The sequence below is a fragment of the Xenia sp. Carnegie-2017 genome, unplaced genomic scaffold (genome assembly GCF_021976095.1).
Source record: "Xenia sp. Carnegie-2017 unplaced genomic scaffold, XeniaSp_v1 HiC_scaffold_14, whole genome shotgun sequence".
In the NCBI taxonomy this organism is placed as follows: domain Eukaryota; kingdom Metazoa; phylum Cnidaria; class Anthozoa; order Malacalcyonacea; family Xeniidae; genus Xenia; species Xenia sp. Carnegie-2017.
In genome coordinates, this window is record NW_025813447.1 from 802,877 (window position 1) to 829,277 (window position 26,401).

Sequence of the window (26,401 nt, forward strand, 5' to 3'; positions counted from 1 at the left end):
TGAAGTGTTCCCTACAATGTTGTCATGACAACTTCTAACAAGCAATATGGCGAAGTAATTGAAGTGTTTTTTCGTTTGAAGAGTATTTTTGTGGAATTTTTGTTTATAAATGGAGTATACTGGTAGTTCGTACGACGGAGAATTTCATAATGGAAGGTGATAATTCCTTTAAAATAACAATTTGAAATAATAATTAAAATCGTAATTTATTAGCTTTAGTAATAACTTGTTGTGAAACTTTATTTTGAAACTTTTATTTAGAATGGAAGGGAATGGCGCATACAAGCTTCCCGAAGCTTTGAGCTCTAAATATGTGGGACAAATGAAGGATGGGATGTAGGTCCACACTAAACCGTCTTTGTTCTGTGTGTCTACATTGTGTTGGACTGCAATATAGACTTAATTAAGTTCAAATTTAGTTTCTTGCTGCAATCATGATTTAAGCACGAATCCTCTGTATTTAAATACGAGTAAATCCTCTCCCACGATTTTTGGGAAAGGTAGCTTGGGAAGGCAAGGTCACTTTTCCCTAATATCTCATTTGGACCCCCCCTTATCAATAAAATTAAGCGTATTAGCTGTATAAGTTCTTCTGGGGGAGATGGAGACTTGCTAAAGTCAATTGGTAAATGTCTTCGACAATCCTTTGGCTTCCTGTGCCCTAGTCCGACTGAACGTTATGATTAAGCAATTGTTGGACAAGATTCAAATCATCAGTAAATATCCCAATGCTTACGCAAAGAGTATGCGTTAGATCACAATTAAATCGAATTGTTTTTTATTTACAAGGTTTCATGGCTCAGGTACATTGTTCTTTGATAATGGCAGCAAGTACGAAGGAAAATGGGAAAATGGTATTGCACTAGAGGTAATACATTTTCTCTATAAAGTAAATGGTTTGAACCCGGGAGCATCGTTACATGTTTGTAAATGTAGATCGTGCAGGTTGGTATAGTCCTGAAAAGACTGTTTTTGCTGTTGTCGACTGACGTTTCGACAACCTTAACGGTAGTCATCTTCAGAGTCAAATGAGGAGTAAACGTCAGGTTAGCCGTATTTGTTATCTGGTTCTTACGTCATTGTATTGTGTGTACAGGAAATGTGTATTGTCATTGTGGATTAGTGTGAAGTGAAATATTTTATTTTTAGTTGTGATGTGTGATTTAGGTGTCACGTATTTAGTTGTAATGTGTGGGTGTCAATTGTGTATTGTAGAAATAAAATATTTCACTTCACACTAATCCACAATGACAATACACATTTCCTGTACACACAATACAATGACGTAAGAACCAGATAACAAATACGGCTAACCTGACGTTTACTCCTCGTTCGACTCTGAAGATGACTACCGCTAAGGTTGTCGAAACGTCAGTCAACAACAACAAAAAACAGTCCTTCTCAGGACTATTCCAACCTGGACGATCTACATTTACAAACATATTTTCTCTACATCAAAAGCTTTATGTCCGTCCTTAGTTGTTGTCAATCGTTTTCATCGTTTATTAAAGGGTCAATTTACGTTTCATGATGGTCTGGAGTATAAACATCAGGAATGGGAATACTGTGATGGTTATGACAGACGATTTTATACCGAAATTTGCAACGGATTGAGACCTGCAGGTGAGGATGTACCACTTTAAACGTTGATTTGTCTTTATTGAATAAGCTACTTGGTATTCTTAACCTTAATCCTTGAGTCATGGCCGAAGATCGTATTTGTACTGAACGATTCAATAAATTAAGACAAATTCAAGATTCAACAATGCTTAATTGGATTTTGTTTTAGGTCGTTCCCAGCTCACCAATCGCGTGCCACCACGTGACATTCTCGAAGGCTGCTATGACTGTGGTGACGGTTTTTACAACCCAGTGACGCGTATTGTTGTAGATTATGAAGGGCAATTCTTACGAAATGCGGGTAATTAAATTTGACCCAATGACAAATATCCATCGTCGTCGGTTATCACCGCTGCCTGTACCTGATTTTGATGTTTCCAGTACTTTCAAGACTTTCTTCCTTCTTTTCACTCTAGACGATGACGAGCATGCGTGGATCATGAAAACATGTCGTAAAGGATGGGATGAAAATGTTGGAGGAAAATTAAGAGATTTTGCTGCAAAATAATCGGGAATTTTCTCAAAGCGTTAGCATATCATGTAAATAACATATAAGAAACAAATAAAAGTAAACTTATCGTCTTCTGTGAGATAAAAATGTTACATAATGAATGTTTCACAACACCAATAATCGTCATTGATTGAAGTGCTCTTTAAGATATAAAATGTTTTCATCTATACATTACGCTTTTTTAAGATTACGTCGATTGAATGGCGATGCAATTGTCGTCAATGTAAGGTGAGACCACTTCCCAGACCTGCACAAATATTGAAATCGTAATGACACAATATTTTAATAAACTTGCTATTTATCTAGAAACAACGATCTTAAGGAAATGGTTTTAATACGAGATTTTCATTACAGCATAATGAATGTTGACTGTCTAGGTTTGGTGCTTTATCGTTGATTTTACAATTACGGTAATGGTGGTATTAGCAGTGGTGTTAGAGGTGGTGGTGATGGTGAAGTAGTGGTAATATGTGATGATAGTAGTGGTGGTGGTGGTTGAGTAGTGGTAATATGTGATGATAGTAGTGGTGGTGATGGTTGAGTAGTGGTAATATGTGATGATAGTAGTGGATATGGTGTGATAGTAGTGGTGTGATGATAGTAGTGGTATGTGATGATAGTAGTGGTGGTGATGGTTGAGTAATGGTAATATGTGATGATAGTAGTGGTAATGATGGTGGAGTAGTGGTAATATGTGATGATAGTAGTGGTGGTGATGGTTGAGTAGTGGTAATATGTGATGATAGTAGTGGTAATGATGGTGGAGTAGTGGTAATATGTGATGATAGTAGTGGTGGTGATGGTTGAGTAGTGGTAATATGTGATGAGAGTGGTGGTGATGGTGGAGTAGTGTTGATTTTTTATGATAGTAGTGGTTGTGATGTTGGTGATTATGGTAGTTGTCAATTTCAGTGAACAGTAAATAACGTCAATGTCATGTTTCATAAACATCCCACCTTTTCCGATCGCAGAAGATTTGTAACTTTTTCAATGTCAGGGGCCATTATTCTGTCTTTGTCCCAGGTTCTAGTAATTAAATACATGGTAAATAAACCCCTAGGTGATAAAACTACGACAATGATTATGTTCTTGATGTTACGTAACGCAGGGTATTTACCATCTTAGGTCCGTTTCAAAAGTCGCATTTTACATGCGCTGAATGCACCTAAAGCAAAAGATAATGAGATAAAATTCCTCATTAACTGCATTCGGCTCACGTAAAATGCCACGTTTGAAATAGGCCTTTTTGTAAACACCAAGAAATCTTGCACCATCAATGAAGCAACCTTTTCTAAATTGCAAGTTTTTCGAGTAGCCCCTTTAAAGTAACAATCATATTTCGACTTGAACGGATCACGTGTCTGTGTATGAAAACTTACTTGACGTATTTTCGAACTAATTCATAAACACCTTCCAGTGGTTCGGTCGTCTTCAGAGGACGCAAAAACTCGATCGCCTGACAAGCAGCTAACAACTCGATAGCAATAACTAAAACAAAGAAAATATTTTGTCATATAATAAAAATACTTGTTTGCAAAAATAACCCAAATTGCAACTCGAGAAATGACGAAATGCAAATCCTTGCAGTATAAACAATCAATGTTCACTGACTAACTTTCATCTCGAGAGCGAAAAACAATGAAAGATTTCGTAAATATTACACCTCGTTCAACATTTTCCACGACCTTCAACGCTTTTCTCGCTGAGAAACCACCCATGGACACGTGATCTTCAGTACCCGCTGACGTAGATAAAGAATCGACGGAAGATGGGTGACATAACACTTTATTTTCGGATACTGAAGAGAGAATTAAGCTTTCGAAGTTGAGTTATGAACAGTACAAAACGGAGTTTTGAAGCAAAACCTTCCTTAACTACATTTGGAAAAGAAAGCTTTTCTAATAATGCATTAAAAATCAAAGTAACTACTTAATACCTAGAGCCGCCGCTGTGTAATGCGCCACCATGAAACCTAAAAATAAAATTATCGACAGGCTTTTGAAAGAACTAAATCTTGCGGACATAATAGTACGAAACTCATAATAAGCAAAGCTCTACCAGAATTTAGGCCACCGTTTTCAACAAGGAAGGCTGGTAAGCCACTGTAAGCTAAAATGTAGAGAATCGTTGATTAAATTTAATCAATCATTGTACATATACAAATCATTATTCATAAATAAATAATCTCCACCTGGATTCATAAGCCGTTCAATACGACGTTCACTGATACTTGATAACTCATGGACTCCAATTGCTAGATAATCTAACGCCTGAAACAGATATGACGTAGACGGAGATGATGAGAAGGAGCAGAGGATCATATGAAGGGTATGATTTAAGTCTTGAGAAGGATTAAAACGAATATAATTTACCGGAAAAAAATATCTCAGAAAATGATATTTAGTGCATGATGATCAAGATCACAAAGGATGAGATGGAGTACGTGATGTTTAAATAGATCACTAAGGATGACATGGAGTACATGATGATTAAAAAGATCACTAAGGATGACATGGAGTACGTGATGTTTAAAAAGATCACTAAGGATGACATGGAGTACATGATGATTAAAAAGATCACTAAGGATGACATGGAGTACGTGATGATCAAAAGATCACTAAGGATGACATGGAGTACATGATGATTTAAAAGATCACTAAGGATGACATGGAGTACGTGATGATTAAAAGATCACTAAGGATGACATGGAGTACGTGATGATTAAAAAGATCACTAAGGATGACATGGAGTACGTGATGATTAAAAAGATCACTAAGGATGACATGGAGTACAGGATGATTAAAAAGATCACTAAGGATGACATGGAGTACAGGATGATTAAAAAGATCACTAAAGATGAGATGGAGTACATGATGATTAAGAGATCACAAAGGATGACATGGACTACATGATGATTAAAAAGATCACTAAAGATGACATAGAGTACATGATGAATAAAATACCTTTGCCGGATATTCTCCATGAAAATTTCCACCAGAAATAACATCACGTGACTCGGCAAAGATCATCTGATTTCATTCGTAAAGACATAAGCACAGAAACATTTCACTTATCATCTCACAGAACTACTAACGTTTAGTAAACGTCGAAATACTTCAGTTTAGATTAAATTCAATCAAATAAAAGATACAGGATTATCTGTTGCGCTGTTCATCTCGGTGGTGAGAATATCTTTTGCAAATTCGATTGTATCCAACGCAATTCCATGAACCTTGAAAGATGACTGAAAGTCAGTACAAAAAAAGTTCAACTTAACATCGTCGTCATTTCTCTTTCTTTTACCTGTGGACAGCAACGCATGGTGTATGCATCTTGCACGCGATCACAAAAACGATGGCTTTCTATAAACGAAATTCGTCTTCGTGTTTATTAGTGCAACGTAAAAGTGCCAGAAATTCATATAAAATTTGTATCATAGACGAAAGCATTATTTCAAGAAAAGTACAAGTTGGTTTTCTACCATAAATTTCAGAAGGATAACGTTCGGTATGTAGTAGAGACTTTATTCTTTTTGCTACAATTCCTTGCCCCTTGTGTGGTCTTAGCTTATGAATACGACTTTCAAAAGCCCGTGGTGTTCCTTTAAGACTTTCCAATGTTAATGCAGCAACGACGTCTGTCTGCCGTGAAATTGCGATTGCCCGAGATAATGCTATATACAGTCAATAACAGACGAAAACACAAATTTAGGTCGTCTCGATGAACATCAAAACAATGCTTGAAAAAATGTTCGACCTTCAGATCCAACAGCAGTTATTAATTGGGTTCCATTGATCATTGCAAGACCCTTAAAGACAAAAAAAAAAATATGAAAACCTCCTTATAAAGCATAGTTATCTGCTTGACATCACCTCCTTTGGACCTAACACGATCTGTTTTAAGCCATGTGCCAGCAATACCTATAAACGAAAATTCTTTTGTAAAAAAGAAAGGTCCGTGGACATTATTTTCACAGAGAACCCGAACTAAACGCTAAAACAATAAAAAAATCTGTTGTAAACATAAACAAACCAGTTTAGCGTCGCTCCAACCACTTTTACGACTCCACATTTTCCCTTCTCCCATAAGGCCAAGCGCGAGGTGAGCAAGTGGTGCAAGATCCCCACTTGCTCCTACAGTTCCCTGCTCCGGAATCCAAGGTAAACAAGATGCTATATATATTGAGAAATAGATTGGCTGCAAAGAAAATTTCACTTTATAAATTCTTTCATTCACAGTAGTTGATTTGGTTTTCTCTATAATACCGTTAAAAGCCTCCACGATCAACTGCAAATTCTCCCAAGATATTCCACTAAAGGAGAATTGCAAGAGAGTTATTTAACAGATGATTAAACGCAACTTATTGAGGTAAAATATAAAGTGTTCGTCTACTTTAAACAACGCAAAGAGAAGCTTGTGTAAAAATAACAACAAGAAAATAAAGAAAGAAAGACAATGGACGGAAAAAAAGCAAAGAAAGAGACGGCCATCAACACAAATCCATAACAAAATATCCTCAAGTACAAACCTGTATCCTTTAGCAAGCACATTAATACGTAGTGCCATCATCATTCTTGTTTGTTCAATTGTAAGTGGGTTTCCTGTACCAGCTGCATGCGATTTAATCAAATTCTCTTGAAGTTGTCTGCATGTTAAGACAGCAAGAACAGTTCAATTTACAAAACATCCGTTTTTTTATATTTATAAAATTCACATCTTACTCTAGCTTTTCTCCCGATATAACTTTCTGGGCGAACTTTCCAAAACCAGTATTGATACCATACGCCACTGCAAAGTAGAGAATGAAGGTAAGCAAGCCAGCGGTTATTTGAACAAGTCACGGTAGTTACTTTATCTGAGCCTTCCTGAAGTGTATCAATATGTTGTCATAAAGGAACACACGTAATATCTTCCTACGCAATCTTTACCATATTTAACCATACGTAGGACATCTTATCCATACTTAACCATACGTAGGACACCTTAACCATACTTAACCATACGTAGGACACCTTAACCATACTTAACCATACGTAGGACACCTTAACCATACTTAACCATACGTAGGACACCTTAACCATACTTAACCATACGTAGGACACCTTAACCATACTTAGCCATAGGTAGGACATCTTAACCATACTTAGCCATACGTAGGACACCTTAACCATACTTAGCCATACGTAGGACACTTTAACCATACTTAGCCATACGCAGGACACCTTAACCATACTTAGCCATACGTAGGACACCTTAACCATACTTAGCCATACGTAGGACACCTTAACCATACTTAACCATACGTAGGACACCTTAACCATACTTAACCATACGCAGGACACCTTAACCATACTTAGCCATACGTAGGACACCTTAACCATACTTAGCCATACGTAGGACACCTTAACCATACTTAACCATACGTAGGACACCTTAACCATACTTAGCCATACGTAGGACACCTTAACCATACTTAGCCATACGTAGGACACCTTAACCATACTTAGCCATACGTAGGACACCTTAACCATACTTAGCCATACGTAGGACACCTTAACCATACTTAGCCATACATAGGACACCTTAACCATACTTAACCATACGTAGGACACCTTAAACATACTTAGCCATACGTAGGACACCTTAACCATACTTAGCCATACGTAGGACACCTTAACCATACTTAGCCATACGTAGGACACCTTAACCATACTTAGCCATACGTAGGACACCTTAACCATACTTAACCATACGTAGGACACCTTAACCATACTTAGCCATACGTAGGACACCTTAACCATACTTAACCATACGTAGGACACTTTAACCATACTTAACCATACTTAGCCATACGTAGGACACCTTAACCATACTTAACCATACGTAGGACACTTTAACCATACTTAACCATACTTAGCCATACGTAGGACACCTTAACCATACTTAGCCATACGTAGGACACCTTAACCATACTTAACCATACGTAGGACACTTTAACCATACTTAACCATACTTAGCCATACGTAGGACACCTTAACCATACTTAACCATCGTGGGACACTTTAACCATACTTAACCATACTTAGCCATACGTAGGACACCTTAACCATACTTAACCATACGTAGGACACTTTAACCATACTTAACCATACTTAGCCATACGTGGGACACCTTAACCATACTTAACCATATGTGGGACACTTTAACCATACTTAACCATACTTAGCCATCGTGGGACACCTTAACCATACTTAACCATACGTGGGACACTTTAACCATACTTAACCATACTTAGCCATCGTGGGACACCTTAACCATACTTAACCATACGTGGGACACTTTAACCATACTTAACCATACTTAGCCATACGTGGGACACCTTAACCATACTTAACCATACGTGGGACACTTTAACCATACTTAACCATAGGACACCTTAACCATACTTAACCATACGTAGGACACTTTAACCATACTTAACCATACGTAGGACACCTTAGCCATACGTAGGACACCTTAACCATACTTAACCATCGTGAGGACACCTTAGCCATACGTGGGACACCTTAACCATACTTAGCCATACTTAGGACACCTTAACCATACTTAACCATACGTGGGACACCTTAACCATACTTAGCCATCGTGGGACACTTTAACCATACTTAGCCATCGTGGGACACCGTGAAACATACTTAACCATCGTGGGACACCTTAACCATACTTAGCCATACGTGGGACACCTTAACCATACTTAGCCATACGTGGGACACCTTAACCATACTTAGCCATACGTGGGACACGTAAACATACTTAACCATCGTGGGACACCTTAACCATACTTAACCATACGTGGGACACCTTAACCATACTTAGCCATACGTGGGACACCGTGAAACATACTTAACCATACGTAGGACACCTTAACCATACTTAGCCATCGTGGGACACCTTAACCATACTTAACCATACGTGGGACACCTTAACCATACTTAACCATCGTGGGACACCTTAACCATACTTAGCCATACGTAGGACACCTTAACCATACTTAACCATACGTGGGACACCTTAACCATACTTAGCCATACGTGGGACACCTTAACCATACTTAACCATCGTGGGACACCTTAACCATACTTAACCATCGTGGGACACCTTAACCATACTTAGCCATACGTGGGACACCTTAACCATACTTAACCATACGTAGGACACCTTAGCCATACTTAGCCATACTTAGGACACCTTAACCATACTTAACCATCGTGGGACACCTTAACCATACTTAGCCATACTTAGGACACCTTAACCATACTTAACCATCGTGGGACACCTTAACCATACTTAGCCATACGTGGGACACCTTAACCATACTTAACCATCGTGGGACACCTTAACCATACTTAGCCATCGTGGGACACCTTAACCATACTTAACCATCGTGGGACACCTTAACCATACTTAGCCATACTTTGGACACCTTAACCATACTTAACCATACGTAGGACACCTTAGCCATACTTAACCATACGTGGGACACCTTAACCATACTTAGCCCATCGTGGGACACCTTAACCATACTTAGCCATCGTGGGACACCTTAACCATACTTAGCCATACGTCGGACACCTTAGCCATACTTAGCCATACGTAGGACACCTTAACCATACTTAGCCACGTGGGACACCTTAACCATACTTAACCATCGTGGGACACCTTAACCATACTTAGCCATCGTAGGAAACCTTAACCATACTTAGCCATACGTGGGACACCTTAACCATACTTAGCCATCGTGGGACACCTTAGCCATACTTAACCATAGGTAGGACACCTTAACCATACTTAGCCATACGTAGTACACCTTAACCATACTTAACCATAGGTGGGACACCTTAGCCATAGCTTAGCCATTGGGACACCTTAACCATACTTAACCATCGTGGGACACCTTAACCATACTTAGCCATACGTAGGAAACCTTAACCATACTTAGCCATACGTGGGACACCTTAACCATACTTAACCATCGTGGGACACCTTAACCATACTTAACAATACGTGGGACACCTTAACCATACTTAGCCATCGTGGGACACCTTAGCCATACTTAGCCATCGTGGGACACCTTAACCATACTTAACCATAGGTAGGACACCTTAACCATACTTAGCCATACGTAGGACACCTTAACCATACTTAACCATAGGTAGGACACCTTAGCCATACTTAGCCATACGTAGGACACCTTAACCATACTTAACCATACGTAGGACACCTTAACCATACTTAGCCATACGTAGGACATCTTAACCATACTTAGGACACCTTAACCATACTTAGCCATACTTAGACAACGTTAGACATACTTAGTTCTCTTTAGACAACCTTAGCTATACTTACACTACCTAAGCTTAAGATTACGTAGGAAGATATTACGTGTGTTCCTTTATAACAAGATATTGATACACTTCATGAAGGCTCAGATAAAGTAACTACCTAACCCAAGTCGCTGATGGCAAAAGAGCTGGAAACATATGCATGTACCTTTGTTTTCACGAACTATGTCCTCCACAAGTTCTCGGCCTTTTTTAACGCGATCTATTGCTTCAGGAGAGATCTACAAACACGATTGTCTTATAGTTATAATATACAAGAAAACTCATATTTGATTAACAAACAACTTCGGTTTTGATGCAAACGTTTTACCATTTTACCGTATCTATCTACGTTCAAAAGACACGCAAAAAGAAAAATAGAGATCACTTTCCTTACTTCTTTAACTCCTAAAACCTTCTCGCTTATTTAAAATGAGAAATACCTCTATTTTACAGTTTCCACTTGCAAGATGTTTAAGTATTTCTATAGTCAGACTCTCGCCATCCAAAATCATCTAAACACCAAATTGGACTTAAAGAGGACTTAATGAAACAAATAAAATTCAGATGAAAAAAATACCTTTTGTTGTGATGGAAGAGATGGATTCTTTGAAGAAAGACCTTTGTCTTGGTTTTTAAAATAAATCAAGGTAAACTTTAAGAATGTAGACTTTCACACAGGCGACATAACGACGATCTAGCTAACGGAACAAGAACGTCCCGTTTTCATTTTTTTCACTGCATTTATGGTCAAATTTATACATTACAAAATCAGAATAGTGAGCTAGGCAATATGAGGTGGAAAATGGAATTCTGATATAACATATTAAAGCCTAGCAGAATGAACAAAGTGCTTTTATATAACATCAAACGATCAAACATAAAGGATATGGATCGCATACATCATCAGCCGTCGTAACTAAAGGTAAGAAAAGATTTCATCGGTAAGTAAAGCAGAAAACTTTATTGACAGATACAGTTATTGAAGGTTACTTATTCGTCTCTTTAATATAGGAAAGTAGAAAAGATGAATTCGATGAAGCCAGTTGAGCAAGATATAAGACAGCAAAAAAAAGAAGTGAAATACGAATATAAAAAGAAAAGTTTAGACAAGTCGTATAATGACAAAACAGCTTCCATAATCCGAAAAAGTAGTGATTCGTTTTTTCTGTGATACGAGCTGCACATAACGAAAAAGATTAATTTTGCAAATGCTATATTATTGGTTTGTTACACAAGGCCTTGCTATTACTTTTGATTCAAATAAAGACATGGTTTTGTGAACATGAACGCCATTCATAAAAATCATTAAGTATGGGTAAACACACTGTCAAAGATAAACTCGTATGTAAATATAGCAAAATATTACCCGCTTCTATAACATCGTACGCGGTAAGGTTGAAAGTGAGAGCGCGAGGACAAATTTCGAATATATTCGAACACGGAATTGTAATAGACGGTAATTACGTGTGAAGCATGCTTATCTCTAGAAAAAGATATTGTATGCTGGTCATGTCGGTTGTATCAAAGTCAGACAGTGGGCGGACCACTGCGTCATTCCAGTGAAGTGCGTATTGTTTAGAAAAGCGAAGTTTACTGCAACAAACTTTGCTGCGACAAAAGATGACTTGAAACAAAAGTTGGCAAATGAAATTATCACAATATTCAATTCAATGAACAATTATCTCACAATCAATCCACGCGAAAATGTATGGTCAGAGTCGTATGAAAGTACACTATACACAAAAAACTGACTAACACGTTTCTATAACACCAATGTTACTCTAAACTGATTGATACGTGCTTCGAAACAAAATTTTCAATTTGCCCTATCATGTTGTATGATAACCACCTCAATTATACATTCAAATTTATTAAAAAACTCTTTTAAAAACATTGAAATTTTGCAACCAAAATTCAACACCACGTGTTAGCATCTATGTCCGCAGGTCCTCATTCCGTACTACTTTCAACCAAACCATCGCAAACACCATTCTTCTTATCGAAAGAGCTTGTATTTCTACTTTTCATCTCGAATACGAAAAACACAGGGTAATAAAAGGGTTCAACTTTAAAAGTAAAACGAACAACACCATTTTTTTCAATCTCGACCAAGACTAAATAAAACCATTCGAAGCCAAACAGAGTTAGATTACAAAGATATAAAATCTCACATCTCATCTCAACGAAGTCATCATTTTCCAAAACATCTTGAATTACATCATCAGACCAGAGCGTTCCACCGTCATTAGGCAGTTGCAAACACGCGTTACTGTCGTTTCTTGAAATCACTTCGCCCAAGGTTTGAAATCTTAGTAAGGCTTGAGTCAAGAGCCATTTTACGCTGTGCTTGCCGTCTTCACAAGGAACAACGACACATTTCTCGTCAAACTTAACATGAACTCGCATGATGATAGCACTAATACGAAAATCTTCGGTATAAAATAAAGGTTTCTTGATTTAGTATTATAATTACATCCACTTGTGAAGCACGCCTTCACAACGCCTATAATACATGGAAAGAGAAGAAAGACAGGACACTGTTCTCTACTTCTTTTCTCATACAGAATTGTATTTATATCTCATTTGATACTTCCAATTTCTTTAGTTTTTGACCGAGAACAAGATAATTTTTATGACAAAACAGGAAATAATATTTATATTGTTTGAGTAGTGACAATGATCCACGTTAATGAGCATTTTTCAAAGACACAGATTGCACGTGCAATTTCGCTGGGCAACTTTGCGTATAACATATTTTTACTTGCTAATGAGAAAGAAAACTATCTTTAAATGAATTTATCCGAATACAGGAGCTATTAAGGTTGACTTTGGAGGTTTGGAGGTTTTTAACCTCGCATCTTGACGCGTGTATACACGTATGATCTAACATGGCGACAAATCGACCAATAAGCATGCTGTATTGGATGGTAGGAGCCATCGAATTGAATAATTTTGCATAGAAATGACTAAGTCAAGTTGATTTCCATCCTTCGACATTTAAGACATTTACTTAAACCATTTAGGAAAGCAATAGTTTATTCCAATGATGTCATCATTAACTGAAATTTGCTCTGGTCTGCCTCTTGATCCTCTACCGCAACGACAAGCACGAGACGAGACGATACCACATGCACCGAAACGCAACACGAATCTTACAGAAGCAGAGAAAATTGTGAGAAATTATGTAACGTAGTCAGAAATTTTGGAGAAACTTTTAATGTTAGCACAGAAATCATGTTATAAAGTAAAAAATATTCGTCAAAGAGGATTGGGATTGATTGCAAACTTAGTGTAAAAGAATACAATGTAATGAATAATAAATACAGGCTAGCGAGCATTCTTGACAGTTCATTTTGATTAAACAAACTTTGAAAATCGTATAAAGCTGACGTTAAACAAGATCATATTCGCTTATGTTGTTCTGTTCTTCTAGCTAGCAGTAAAGAATGCTCTACGCTACTTTCCTCCTCAAACACATAAAGAGCTAACGGAAGATTTTGTCGACGAGCTGAATAACTATGGGCACATATACATGTATCGCTTTCGACCACTTTTAGAAATGAAGTATGTGCCATTAAAGATTTTTAAAAAAGATCAGTTATCGCCTACATCATCATGAAGGCAAAATCAAACATTTCTTTTCACAGAGCTTACAACATCAACGAGTATCCATGCAAATGTCAAAATGCTGCGGCCATTATGCTGATGATCATGAACAATCTCGATCCAAAAGTCGCCCAGGTTAAGTGTCGTCATATTTCAGTGCTGTGCAAACCTTCCTTATCATGGTTACTTCATGTTATTTTGTTATTTTCAATATAGTTTCCTCACGAGTTGGTCACATACGGAGGTAATGGTCAGGTGTTTTCCAACTGGGCGCAGGTAATATGAATAAATGTGACGTAGCGTTAAGATGGGTGGTCTGTAGGCCAGATAAAACAAATTTTATCATTCGCTTCATTACCGTAGACATTTGAAGAAAGGCCACCAAGATAAAATGAAAAATATATTTTTATTCACGTGAAGACTCCCGTCATTACTTCATTTAATGCTTAATAAAACAGTTTCTTATTATTTAGTTCCGTATAGTGATGCATTACTTATCAATTATGACCAATGAACAGACTCTGGTCATGTATTCCGGACATCCTTTGGGACTCTTCCCCAGTTCCCCATCAAGTCCTCGCGCCGTTATCACGAACGGCATGGTTAGTTGAATGAAGAAGGATAAAAATTGGTTGATAGGTGATAACCACATGACCCATCAGTATTCAAATATCCTGTTTATCCACAGATGATCCCAAACCATTCCAGTAAAGAGAACTACGACAAACTGTTTGCGTTAGGTGTGACAATGTATGGTCAAATGACAGCTGGTAGTTATTGTTACATTGGTCCACAGGGTATTGTACATGGTACAATGCTTACTGTACTTAACGCAGCCAGGCGTCATCTCCATACCTCCCAGTTGGCTGGACGTGTCTTTGTTACTTCCGGTTTGGGAGGAATGAGGGCCCAGGCCAAAGCAGCAACGATATGCGGTTGCATTGGAGTGATTGCGGAGGTACACGTGAGGATAAAGTCGTTAAGTTGGTTCAATTTATTCGCTTATGAAACGTTCTATTTTAGATAAACAAAGATGCCTTGCATAAAAGATATCGTCAAGGGTTAGTTAAAAGATTACAACAAAATAATATTAGAAGGAGGATTAAAACAAGTTTTCCTTTTCTCTGCAGATGGTTGATGGAAGTAACAGATGATTTAGAAGAATGTATTGAAAGAATAAAGTGAGAATTTCCTCCTGACATTATGTAATGTCCCTAGATAACGGTATTCAAGGCGGACCCATTCTTTCCTTATCTTCCAGAAAAGCCCGGAAGGACAAGAAAGCCTTAAGCCTTGGCTATCATGGAAACGTTGTAGATCTTTGGTTGGAGATAATTTTTCATTTTTATTTTTCAACAATTATAAAATATGATCGTTGATTTGATATTCTGAACATTCCCTCTCTCATGATAAGGGAGCGACTTGCCAAGGAAGACGAAATGTTGGTAGAACTAGGATCGGATCAATCATCGTTACATAATCCATATAATGGAGGATATTATCCAGTAGGAATGTCTTTGAATGAAGCAAACAAATTAATGAATACTAAGCCAGACGAGTTTAAGAAGGCAGTTCAACAAAGGTGACATCCCATCCTGTCATACCTCTATCTGCCTCGTCTTATAAAAAGTAATCATTTCCTTGTCTTTAGCCTAAAACGACACGTGCTGGCGATCAATACATTATCCGGTCGGGGAATGTTCTTCTTTGACTACGGGAATGCATTTTTATTGGAAGCCAGAAGAGCCGGTATTCTATCACAGCTCCGCTGTCGTTTTTCCAAGAGAGTCTGATGAGGTGAACTAAATCACGTTTTCTTCACGTGTTTCAATTAAGGCGCGGATGTCGTCAAAAAGGACGGGACATTTCGTTATCCTTCTTACGTACAAGACATCATGGGGTTAGACAGAAACCGTATAAAATTCAATTGAATTAAGTCAAGTTTTGTAATACTAAATAAACTCCAGCTTCATCTCACATTGTATTTATTTCAGTGACATATTTTCCCTTGGATTCGGTCCATTCCGGTACGAGAACGTTAAAATGTCGAGAGAACAACTTCAGGTTGTTTTACTGAATTTTCACAATTTGTTTATGCTTCTCAGATGGGTTTGCACCTCTGGATTGGAGGAAGACTTACAAGAATCAGACAAAATTGCTGCAGATGTTTTGCAAAGTCTAAAAGGAGAAGGTAAGAATACCAAGCATTTCTTACAAAAAAAATTTCTTACTGTACGAAGCACATTAGATGCCAGTGCCAGCTGGACTCATGCACTGCAAAAAATCCTGAGTATATGGGACTCAAAAATGTATGCACCCATAGTTACTCTTGATTCTGCGCTATTACGACTCAAAGTAAGCGTTGTTTGTGCGCATATTTTTGAGTAAACGCTAATTTCTGTCTAAGTTGCTGAAGAGGCGAAACCGCAATACGTAGACAATATTGAATGGATTAAAAATGCTCATGACAACAAACTTGTCGTTGGTTCCCAAGCACGTATCTTGTACGCTGATCGAAAAGGACGAGTTTCAATTGCTGTTGCGCTCAACAAAGCTATAAAGAACAAAAGAATTAAAGTGAGTGCATTGCTGATCAATTTAAAGATTCTCTTTAAAGAAAATCAACTACGTCATTCCTATACCTTCATTCCCAGGCTGCCATCGTGATAAGTCGCGATCATCATGACGTCAGCGGTACGGACAGGTATAATCCACAAAGGAATTTGGATCATTTTCAAGACAAACTAAATTTACAGTATTTATGAAATCTTTTCAGCCTTTATAGGGAAACATCAAATATTTATGATGGTTCGAAGATTTGTGCCGGTAAACGTTGATATTTTGTCTTGTTTTAATGTTAGCTTAAACTTGACTTGAAATATTTTTATTTACGTGTCTAGACATGGCCGTTCAAAATGTGATTGGTGACTCATTTCGCGGTGCAACCTGGGTAAGCTTACACAACGGTGGCGGAGTGGGCTGGTAAGTGACTGGTATCAAGTGGCAACTTGTAAACGCTGCTACAAAATCTAGAGATTTTCTTGCATGTTGCCCCAAACACCCCCCCCTAAGACCATTTCCCAATTTAATCTCAAATAACATCAAACCAACTATATCACATGTGTTTGCAGGGGGGAAGTCATTAATGGAGGCTTTGGTTTGGTGCTAGATGGCTCAGAAGAAGCTGAAAATCGCGCTAAAATGATGTTGTCATGGGATGTTTCTAATGGAGTGAGTGCTAATTGTCAACATTTTCATGGCCGATGCTGCCTTAATCATTAGCGCTACGACATACATAACGAAATGCAAATGTTATCGTAAAAGGACAATTGTTCATTTTTACCGAACCTAACCAAACCTACATTGATCCTCAACGACAGTCAGAGCCATAAATAAATGCGCTATGATTGAAACCTTACAATTTTTGAGTTAACTAATTCTCATGCGGCGGTTTCTTACATAGGTCGCAAGACGATGCTGGAGCGGAAATGAAAATGCCAAACTCACCACAGAAAAAGCTATGGCCGCTGACCAACTGCTCAAGGTCACCGTTCCATTTGCAGTAGAAAATGAAGATGTTATTAAAAGGGCAATGAACAGCAACTAAATAAGCTATGCACACAAGCGCGATTACTCTTGATAAAGAATAGACAAAACAACCTTAAAGATAAGAACTTGAAAACTCCAAAGATTTTTGCACTTGAAAAAACCCATCAAAACATCCGATAAAGATCTCGAGAGCTTTCCAGGTGTCATTGTAACATTAACCAATGTTTTTTCTTCCATTGACGCAAAGTTTTGAGAACAAGATACGAAGTTTTGAAATATAAACCAGTAATCGCACGTTTCAAAAGGATATAAAATAAAGTTGAGCTTAACTCTTTTCATAAAAGTTTGTCATACGTACGAAGACACTGCCGAAAAATGAAAGGTTTCGCCATATTTCTTTTTGCTGTTGTTTCCTTCGCGATGCTGCACAGTAGCAATAGCTTTGCGGTAAGAAATTCCTCCTTTACATTTGTCGTCACGCTTTCTTCAATGTTTACAGGGATTTTTTAACTCATCACACAACACACTAAAGTAAAATATTTCTCTCCCCTTCTGAAGCTGATAAGAATGAAATACGAACGTCTTCTCTATTTGACAAGACGTGGGCGCTGTGTGCCCATAGGAAAGTACTGCGAACTGAGAACAGATTGTTGTTTGAGGCCTGGAAAGAGATATCTCAGATATACATGTCCTGTGACGAGAAATAGGTAAGTGCGGAGAAAATTTAAAGAAGGTTCAAAAAAGAAAATAATTTCTGTCTTGTTTGATTCTACGTTAATAATGGACGATTCTCCCGCGTCACCTGTGTGACATTTACATTATAATTTTGCTGTTACTCCTGGCTCCAAGGTATATGCAAAACTTAACACCTTACAAAGTATAGGATCTTTGTTGTACGTTAGGGTAACTTCATCTGCAAACACGCAATGTTATTGTTTACCATCCATCGCAAAGATACGAAGACCAATCAGAGTCATGAGAGTGAATTCAATCATGCAATTGAGGTTAAATTTATAAGATTATCTGTTGATACATTTTAAATGGTTTCATTACATTTGTACACATTATCTTGCCTTTTACTGTTCAACGTGATGGAAAAATATGCCAAAATGACGGCTATGATATGTGATCAAGTTGCTCAACTTATTGTTGAAAAAACTGTAAAATTAAAATGTCCAACACTCGTTTTCATATAATCGAAAAACCAAATTAATTTTTATGTCTAATTGGATTTGGTCCCCATGACTGAGACCATTTTGTGGAAATCTCGGTCTCGGATGATAGACTAATTGTCATACATTTTGAGCTTTGATATGGCAAATGAAAAAATGCAAGAAGCACCTCATCAAGTATTTCTAATTTAAGGTGTATATTAACATAATATAGTACAAAGTTGAATCAACCATAACTCATAATTGCGTGACACAAATATAAAGTAGTAGATTCAAATTTTTTCACGCGGGCTGTTATGGAGGAATGTCACAATAAAAATCATTGTAAATTTTAACAATTTATCATATAGTCCTACCCCACAATATATATAATATTTATTTATAACAAGCAACGACGTTTTTTTGTACAGCGTAAACAAACATTTGGCGTTTACTTTATATTAGCAGACTTTCTACGACATGTACAGTAAACGAATGAATTTTTTTAGACCGCAAGACAGATATTGCCAATGAAGAGAAAAGATGTTTGCAAAAAAGAGCTCGGACGGACGCAAAAGACTGAACACTGAATAATACATAGAATAATCGTAAACTGTTCATTGTAGAGTTGTATTTAGCGCGTTTACTAATTATATTTAATTGTTTGGCATAGTATGAGATTGAATTCTTGGTAAACAATGCATGGCAGTATCATGTTAGGCTTACAAAATGAACAGAATTTTTGATTCTCTAAAAATGACAACGCAAATACAACAGTATCCTTTCATTTTGAGCCTAAACGAGGCACCATCGCTATTAATCGACAAGTGAAAGATTTCTTTTGAAGGCACTTGCTGGAACACACATGCCATGCGCTAGATTATTGTTTTGTGTTCCACAACGCACACAGCGTTATGTAGTTCAAAACAAATAGCAACGAATGATTGCAAATCAGAACACGCGCGTATGTGTTGTGACTATGTCGAAAATGAAACCTTCGTTTAAACTGGAATATCATGGCGAACGACGAAATTGTCCATTATCGACTTTGCAACCAATATCTGCCGTTTAAGCTCTACCTCCCCCCCCCCGACCTTCTCCCTTCCCAATAAAATTACATCATACATTCATGTACATACGGCTACAGAAGTTCTAAATCGTCCGTTAGATCCAACCGTCGAAACTTATCCAAGTTATAAAATCCTGCTTTGACTGTCCTACCACCAAAAAATCGACCATTGAGGTCAATGATCGCTGTAGAGACAAGAAAATGAAGGGTGAATAATTATTAACGCGAGAGGATTAATGAACGATGTGATATATGTAATTTCCACGTGTTATTAGCAAAATTGTTCTAAGATGATAAGTGGTTCCAAGGGGAGAGGAAATTGTTCTAAATGATGACGAAATAGTTCTAAGTTATGATCAAATGGTTCCAAATGTAGACGAAATAGTTCTAAAGTGAGATCAAATTACTCGAAAGTATGATCAAGAAGTCCTAAGATACAATCAAATAGTTTCAACAAAATATTCCCAGAGATTACCGTTGATTCTAAAGAATAACCAAATAATTTTGAGGTAATAGAAGGGAAGGGTTAGTTTTTTAACTTTCGTGGTTATTAAAGATATTAATGCTTTCCTACCAGAGCATCAATTTCTCAATTCAAACGCAGATTGGTGCTATAATTTACTTTGTTTAAACATACGATAACAAAAAGAAAAACAACATGAATACCTTTTATTGCGGAGTCCATTTTTTTGAATTCGACAAATATCCTTACAGCCTCGTCTTCCGCGACACCTTGGGGGATCTGGGAACGAGAGTATCAAACTCAAAATAAATAACCTTTCCAACAATACGTACGATAAAAACATTGATGATAACAACGTACTTCGTAAATGATAACTTTTTGAACCTCGCCATATTTGCTGCATTCTTCAGCTGTCTCAGGTTCCAACTCATCATCCACTTCACCAGGTCCAACCATGTTCTACACAACCATTAAGATATATTAGGATATATTAGGATATATTAGGATGTATTAGGATATATTAGGATGTATTAGGATATATTAGGATATATTAGGATATATTAGGATATATTAAGATATATAAGATATACTAGATGCCTATTCTAGTTCATAGCTATTTGAGTGACTTTTAGAAACCTTCCAAAGTCAAATTGTAAAAGACCCAATTGGGCTGTAGAGTATATAAAAAGTTCATTGTTATTCATTTTTATTCAAATGTTAAAATGAAAGCGTTCAACTTTGAGTGCTTCTATAAATTCTGACTCACACGAAGCAAAATAACTTTGCTTGGATTCTTCATTTTACCAATAATAGACTCATTTTCTTGTGCTTGGGGTAACTCTACAAGTAAACAAGAACATGTATAGAAATCCTCAAGTGCAACTTAGAAGAGAAAAAATTCTTTAAGGAGCCACAAACCAAAGCTAAGTAAAAAAAATCAAACCATTTCATTATCCAAGAGACTATTTTAGGTCACTTTCCAACAAAAGATTGAAAAGTTTGAGCTACAAAGTTGAAAATAGTAAACTGTTTCCACAAAAGATTATGTGCAAGCAAAACCAATGCTCTTTAAAATTGCACGGACTTTGTGTAGTAAAACATGAAAAATTGCACAACTAACTAGCCCTTATAATTTTTTCCGCAATGTCTGTCATATTTAACTTTAGCTTTAAGCTTGTAAATTTACTTTCTCATAAAAATTTCCACCAAAATTCAAAATCAGGTTTTCAAAGACGGCCTAAAACTTGCCGAAAGAAATCCATCATTTTAGTGATCCAACAAGGATCACAGTGTTGTGGAGCAAAATATCATCCTCTTAATCAGGCTACCTGGATACTGTCACTTAAATCGCATCAATTAAGGTGCAACATGCAATATGAACAGAAGAATGGGAACCAACCTTTCTCCTGGTTGATAATCTTCCCGCCTCTTTTGCTGGTCTTCTCAACTTGTAAACACTGGTTAATGCCTTGCTCTTGTTTACCTAGTCCTAAAAAAGAAATCAAAGTTTTTTAACAACTTTCAAGACAATGTTTCGTTTAAGCTTTTGTAAGTCTGAGTGAAGAGCAATGAGGTGAAATTGTTGCATTTCAAAGCATTTATGCATTTCTTTTGCAAAAGGTTATAAAGTTGATTGTGATGTTGAAATGCGAGATGTAAAAGTTCAAATGCTCTTTGTAATGTTTAAATATTAAAAAATTAAACATCTATTCAACAGTCAAAATTGTATAATCATTGTGCATTTTGAGGTTTCGTGAAAGTTTGCAATTGAAGCATCATGAAGAAAATAACAAGATGTCCTCCGCAAACCTTGTCCATCTTTCCACCCATATTTTGCCATGATATTAGATGCAACAGGACTACACAAAGAATACAACTTTGAATGAAAAAAAATTTGACCATTATGCATTACTATGTTTGAAACTGACTGAACCGTAGTTAAAATACCTGTCAAAACCGACATCTGGTTTTGCTGGCTTACCAAATAAACCTGGAATTCCAGAGAATGGTTTATCTATAAATAAACCCAACAAATTATACTTATAAAATAACACTATGAAACAACATGTATCACGAAACATTTTGATATAAATAATGAATGAAATTTCAAAAGGCATGATAATTTTTTGACTTTCAATCTCATGACAAGGGCAGCTTAATTTGCCAAGTGCAACAGATCCTGCTAAGTGCATATATTTTGTCAAGTGCAACACATTCTGCCAAGTGCAATATATTTTGTCAAGTGCAACAGATTCTGCTAAGTGCAACACATTTTGCCAAGTGCAACACATTCTGCTAAGTGCAATATATTTTGTCAAGTGCAACACTTACTGTCATCATCAGGATTGGTAGATGCTGTCAATGCAGCTGGAGGTGCAATGGCCGCTCCACTTTTTCTTGAAGAAGATGCAGCAAGGGATCTTGGTTCTTCATCTTCGTCACCATATCTTCGACGTCTGCCTCGACTTCTATAATCATCACGATCTCGGTCACGACTTCTATCTCTATACCTGAATTTAAAAAATTATCAGTAAACTCTTCACAAATTTCAATAAAAGCTACATCATTTAGTCAACCATAAAGAATTCAGGAATACACTAAATAACATTCCCAAAAAAAATCACAACACATCTCTAAAATATTTCTTTTCTTCTTGTGTTAAAAATTGTTTCATTTTTGATCATTTCTACCTGTCATCGTGATCTTTTTGACTTCGTTCAAGTTCTCTTTCTTGTTTTTCTTTCTCTCGTTGTTTTTGTTTGCATTCTTCATAATCGTTGGGTTTCATAGGATCATATTCATCCAAAATCACTGCCATTGAAGCCTCTGTTTGAACAAATGGCTCTGTTGTACTCTATAAGAGATTAAAGCTAGATGTTTCATTCAAGGAAAACTAATTTGTATTGTATTTGTGAAAGCCTACCTCAGGTTGCTTATTCTCATCATTTGATATTGAATTTTCCTGCTTCAAAACAACAATTATGTACAATCCAATAAGGATATTTAATCACATGGTTGCATAAAGGATTACCTTTGTAATGCCAGATTTAGCCAATCCTGTTGAACGATTTGATTTCTAAATGCAACAAAAAATCATAAAGAAATTAATTTAATCAACAACTACATACGTCAATAATCTATAAGACTGAGTCTTAAAGACTCTATACATCAACTTAACAGTAGTGAGTCCCTTCATTAAAAGTTTACAACTTACGTTGAACTGTGGTCTTCCTTGCACAACCTTCTGCCTTTTCAACTGCTGTTGCATAAAACTAAAGCTGTTCGACCAACCCGCTAAAAATAACGAAAGACAAAAAGATTAACATCAGTTGATCAGTTGAGTTGAGTCAGCTCCAAAATTTCTACACCAGTCAGTGAATTCATCGTCACAAGTCCAGGAAACGCCGAATTTCCGAGTAATATTCGAAGCAGTTTCTACTCAAGAGATAAAATGGATTTCTAAAAGCCGAATGATAATTTACGTTACCTGCTGAAGATGAATTGTTCTCCTTCAACGGAACGCCATCTATATCATCGTAGAGCGACATCTTGCTTTCACATCATGTATTAACATAAAGTATTCATAAATGATAGAGATTGCGGGCTCCTAGTCATAGCAGTATCAATAAAAAATATTCATTTCCAATGTTATATATTCATTATTTGTATATATATATTTTCTTCATTTCAATGGCATGGTCACATAAATAAGTTTGGACTTAACCATGTACTCAAAACATTAAAAACTCTAGTTAAAAGCAAAAAATAAAATACCATAAGAATTTTTATTATTGAACATTTTAGCTAAGCATTATGACTCAACTATATCATTATTTAAACTGTTAAGTGAGTCATTAGTCGCATCTTTATTGTGGAATTTGGGTTGATTACTTTCAAACAACCTGTTCACTTCTTCGAGACTTTTTCCCTTCGTCTCTGGTACAAAAGCAAAAACAAATAACCAGCCAATAAAAGCTATGACCGTATAAAGACCAAATGCACCACATTTAGTCAATAGCTTAGTTAGATGGAGAAATGTTATGGACACAAGAAGATTACAAATCCAGTTTGTAGCTGACGAGCTTGCATTACCAAAACTTCTTGCCCATTGCGGGTAAATTTCAGAGTTTATTGTCCATGGCATTGGCCCCATGCCTGGAGCAAACCATGCAAGATATAAAACCAGGCCAAGTACTGCCAACCAAGACAATGGAAAAGGACAGTGATCATAATTCCAATGAAAGCTATCGTTAGTAGTTTTGTTACACAATCCATCTTTGGCATGGTCTAACATGGAGTTCGACATTACTGGTAAACAGGAACTGTTTGAAAATAACCCATTAATTTTTTCATAACAAAATCCACAATGAATATCTTCAACACAGGAATAACAATGAGTGTAATCATGAACACATGAAGAATCAATATGTGGTTTCAATGTTACGGCTGGAGATTCTCGTAAGTCCAAATAAAATGTAACGCTGAGTAAAAAAAGGCTGAATATAACACCAGCGAGACTAATCAAAAGTAGTTTTCTTCTTCCCATTTTTTCAACTACCAACAATCCAATCAGAGAGAATGCAAAATTTGTGAAAGCTACAGGAACCGCGAGCCATATAGCCTCCTCGTCGCTTTTAGTACCAGCCATTTTGATGATTGTTGAACTGTAATACCTGAAATGAGTGAAGACAGTAGTATATAAAAATAATGCTACACTCAATTGATTTGTGCAATCAAGAATACATCATGAAAGCTTACATGACAGTGTTAATCCCTGATAGCTGTTGAAATGCTTGCAAACCGCAACCAACTAATAACGCCTTCCTAACTGATGGTGTTTTCCAGATATGCCAAAATATACCACAATTTGTTTCATCATTTATGGCTAAATGCTCTCTTTGTTTTGATGACAATATTTCCTCAATTTCTTCTTCAACATCATCGGAATTACGAATCCTTTTCAAGACTTTTCTGGCCTGATCAATGCGTCCCTTACTAGCAAGCCATCTTGGACTCTCGGGCATGAAAAAAAGACCAAAAAGCATAATGGCTGATGGTACACCAGAGAGACCAAGCATGAACCTGAAATCAATAAAAAAAGTTTGAACTTGGAAGATTTGATATCCACTAAAGTCATCTGTCATCTGCTAGTATAAACATTTGCTATCACTTGGTAATCAAGAATGAATCTCACTACCTCCATCCATCAGACTGACTCGCAAAAATCCCATCAACAACGCTGGCTACAAATTGACCTCCTGTTATAAAAATGTTATTAAGTGTGACCAGTTTTCCTCTCATATCTGCCGGAGCAGCTTCAGCAATATATACAGGAACGGTCATTGACGCACCACCTAGAAAAATCATTTAAAGACAACAAAACATTAGAAACTCCTAGCTAATTGAAATTTTGAACAAAAACCTACCAATTCCTAGTCCTACAATAGCTCTACCAACAAGAAGTGTTTCTTCATTGCCAGAAAGTCCCATAACCAAAGCACCAGCAGTGAAAACGATGGCAGAAAGTATCAAAACGAATTTTCGACCAAGATATTGACTTATCGGCCCGCTAAATACAGCTCCGAAAATAGCGCAACCAATGGTTATGCTCACTACAAGCTCTTCCATAAAAAATGTGAGATCAAAATGCTTTTTCAAGATTATCAAAGCACCCGAAATGACACCCGTATCATAACCAAACAGAAAGCCACCGACGGCAGCAAAAAATGTCAAAATATACACAAAACAACCTCGGTTTTCACGTTTCGAACTTTTGAGCAAAGGAATAGTTGGCTTTTCGACCGTAGGAATAGTAACTGAACTTTCCTCGTCGTCATCCATACTTGATTTTTTGAAATGAAACGTGTTAAAACATCAACAAAGACAGTAATTTTCCCTAAAATCTCAAAAATTGTACATTACATGGTGTTATTCCATGTGGCATTATAAATAAATCATCGGAAGTCACGGGACACTACGAACACTTTCCGACAATCGTGAAAATAGATTTGGTATTTCATAATCCAAACTGATCCTAATTCTACAAAT

The 26,401-nt window shown here is 36.8% G+C and overlaps 5 protein-coding genes and 1 long non-coding RNA gene across 8 annotated transcripts; 3 read left to right on the forward strand and 3 right to left on the reverse strand.

Annotated features, from left to right (window-relative positions):
• The first annotated feature begins 35 nt into the window (after positions 1–35).
• LOC124434674 (MORN repeat-containing protein 5-like) lies at positions 36–2,218 on the forward strand. The gene is made up of 6 exons (XM_046984560.1): positions 36–156; positions 262–336; positions 790–868; positions 1,512–1,623; positions 1,790–1,921; positions 2,037–2,218. The coding sequence occupies exons 1-6, from the start codon at positions 110–112 to the stop codon at positions 2,126–2,128; spliced, it is 537 nt and encodes a 178-aa protein (XP_046840516.1). The 5' UTR covers positions 36–109; the 3' UTR covers positions 2,129–2,218.
• Positions 1,639–13,116, reverse strand: LOC124434663 (histidine ammonia-lyase-like). The gene is made up of 22 exons (XM_046984546.1): positions 12,687–13,116; positions 11,404–11,431; positions 11,093–11,147; positions 10,956–11,027; positions 10,682–10,754; positions 6,853–6,919; positions 6,660–6,776; positions 6,397–6,443; positions 6,164–6,303; positions 6,004–6,051; positions 5,888–5,939; positions 5,613–5,804; positions 5,435–5,493; positions 5,283–5,363; positions 5,095–5,160; positions 4,323–4,401; positions 4,190–4,240; positions 4,068–4,103; positions 3,795–3,929; positions 3,511–3,619; positions 3,088–3,157; positions 1,639–2,378 (listed from the first exon to the last, which is right to left on the reverse strand). The coding sequence occupies exons 1-22, from the start codon at positions 12,919–12,921 to the stop codon at positions 2,319–2,321; spliced, it is 1,872 nt and encodes a 623-aa protein (XP_046840502.1). The 5' UTR covers positions 12,922–13,116; the 3' UTR covers positions 1,639–2,318.
• On the forward strand, positions 2,731–26,399 carry LOC124434677. The gene is made up of 3 exons (XR_006944859.1): positions 2,731–2,741; positions 5,445–5,455; positions 26,318–26,399. It is a non-coding gene; the product is annotated as an uncharacterized LOC124434677 (long non-coding RNA).
• Positions 13,460–19,496, forward strand: LOC124434662 (urocanate hydratase-like). Its single transcript, XM_046984545.1, has 21 exons — positions 13,460–13,687; positions 13,949–14,079; positions 14,163–14,256; positions 14,338–14,397; positions 14,595–14,723; positions 14,810–15,079; positions 15,145–15,182; positions 15,252–15,302; positions 15,383–15,445; positions 15,536–15,703; positions 15,773–15,870; positions 15,958–16,021; positions 16,116–16,148; positions 16,227–16,312; positions 16,529–16,698; positions 16,776–16,825; positions 16,898–16,947; positions 17,022–17,103; positions 17,253–17,352; positions 17,585–18,377; positions 19,331–19,496. The coding sequence occupies exons 1-20, from the start codon at positions 13,559–13,561 to the stop codon at positions 17,726–17,728; spliced, it is 2,010 nt and encodes a 669-aa protein (XP_046840501.1). The 5' UTR covers positions 13,460–13,558; the 3' UTR covers positions 17,729–18,377; positions 19,331–19,496.
• Positions 19,431–23,931, reverse strand: LOC124434672 (splicing factor 45-like). Of its 3 annotated transcripts, none has more exons than XM_046984557.1 (13): positions 23,841–23,931; positions 23,568–23,647; positions 23,385–23,429; positions 23,277–23,315; positions 23,044–23,207; positions 22,685–22,863; positions 22,301–22,367; positions 22,163–22,212; positions 21,753–21,842; positions 21,120–21,193; positions 20,714–20,812; positions 20,557–20,632; positions 19,431–20,075 (listed from the first exon to the last, which is right to left on the reverse strand). In XM_046984557.1, exons 1-13 carry the CDS (start codon positions 23,899–23,901, stop codon positions 19,963–19,965), a joined length of 1,137 nt encoding a protein of 378 aa, XP_046840513.1. In that variant the 5' UTR covers positions 23,902–23,931; the 3' UTR covers positions 19,431–19,962. The 3 variants fall into 3 exon arrangements, with proteins under 3 accessions (XP_046840513.1, XP_046840512.1, XP_046840514.1); XM_046984556.1 differs by having other exon boundaries at positions 23,277–23,318; positions 23,841–23,916; XM_046984558.1 differs by lacking the exon at positions 19,431–20,075 and adding an exon at positions 20,138–20,373 and having other exon boundaries at positions 23,277–23,318; positions 23,841–23,916.
• Positions 24,120–26,312, reverse strand: LOC124434665 (proton myo-inositol cotransporter-like). The gene is made up of 4 exons (XM_046984548.1): positions 25,780–26,312; positions 25,551–25,707; positions 25,112–25,435; positions 24,120–25,026 (listed from the first exon to the last, which is right to left on the reverse strand). Exons 1-4 carry the CDS (start codon positions 26,192–26,194, stop codon positions 24,165–24,167), a joined length of 1,758 nt encoding a protein of 585 aa, XP_046840504.1. The 5' UTR covers positions 26,195–26,312; the 3' UTR covers positions 24,120–24,164.
• Positions 26,400–26,401: the final 2 nt, after the last annotated feature.

Coding starts and splice junctions, on each gene's coding strand:
- LOC124434672 (XM_046984556.1), bottom strand. CDS start 23,901: ATGTCGCTCTACGATGATATAGATGGCGTTCCGTTGAAGGAGAACAAT. Junction 22,213..22,300: donor CCAGATGTCGGTTTTGACAG/GTATTTTAACTA, acceptor TTCTTTGTGTAG/TCCTGTTGCATCTAATATCA. Junction 21,194..21,752: donor GATTATCAACCAGGAGAAAG/GTTGGTTCCCAT, acceptor GTTTACTTGTAG/AGTTACCCCAAGCACAAGAA.
- LOC124434662 (XM_046984545.1), top strand. CDS start 13,559: ATGATGTCATCATTAACTGAAATTTGCTCTGGTCTGCCTCTTGATCCT. Junction 15,080..15,144: donor GCATTGGAGTGATTGCGGAG/GTACACGTGAGG, acceptor GTTCTATTTTAG/ATAAACAAAGATGCCTTGCA. Junction 16,149..16,226: donor CTTGGATTCGGTCCATTCCG/GTACGAGAACGT, acceptor TATGCTTCTCAG/ATGGGTTTGCACCTCTGGAT.
- LOC124434674 (XM_046984560.1), top strand. CDS start 110: ATGGAGTATACTGGTAGTTCGTACGACGGAGAATTTCATAATGGAAG. Junction 157..261: donor GGAGAATTTCATAATGGAAG/GTGATAATTCCT, acceptor ACTTTTATTTAG/AATGGAAGGGAATGGCGCAT. Junction 337..789: donor GGACAAATGAAGGATGGGAT/GTAGGTCCACAC, acceptor TTTATTTACAAG/GTTTCATGGCTCAGGTACAT.
- LOC124434663 (XM_046984546.1), bottom strand. CDS start 12,921: ATGCGAGTTCATGTTAAGTTTGACGAGAAATGTGTCGTTGTTCCTTGT. Junction 6,920..10,681: donor CATAGTTCGTGAAAACAAAG/GTACATGCATAT, acceptor TCTACTTTGCAG/TGGCGTATGGTATCAATACT. Junction 5,940..6,003: donor TCGTGTTAGGTCCAAAGGAG/GTGATGTCAAGC, acceptor TTTGTCTTTAAG/GGTCTTGCAATGATCAATGG.
- LOC124434665 (XM_046984548.1), bottom strand. CDS start 26,194: ATGGATGACGACGAGGAAAGTTCAGTTACTATTCCTACGGTCGAAAAG. Junction 25,708..25,779: donor TATTGTAGGACTAGGAATTG/GTAGGTTTTTGT, acceptor TGATTTTTCTAG/GTGGTGCGTCAATGACCGTT. Junction 25,436..25,550: donor AGTCAGTCTGATGGATGGAG/GTAGTGAGATTC, acceptor TATTGATTTCAG/GTTCATGCTTGGTCTCTCTG.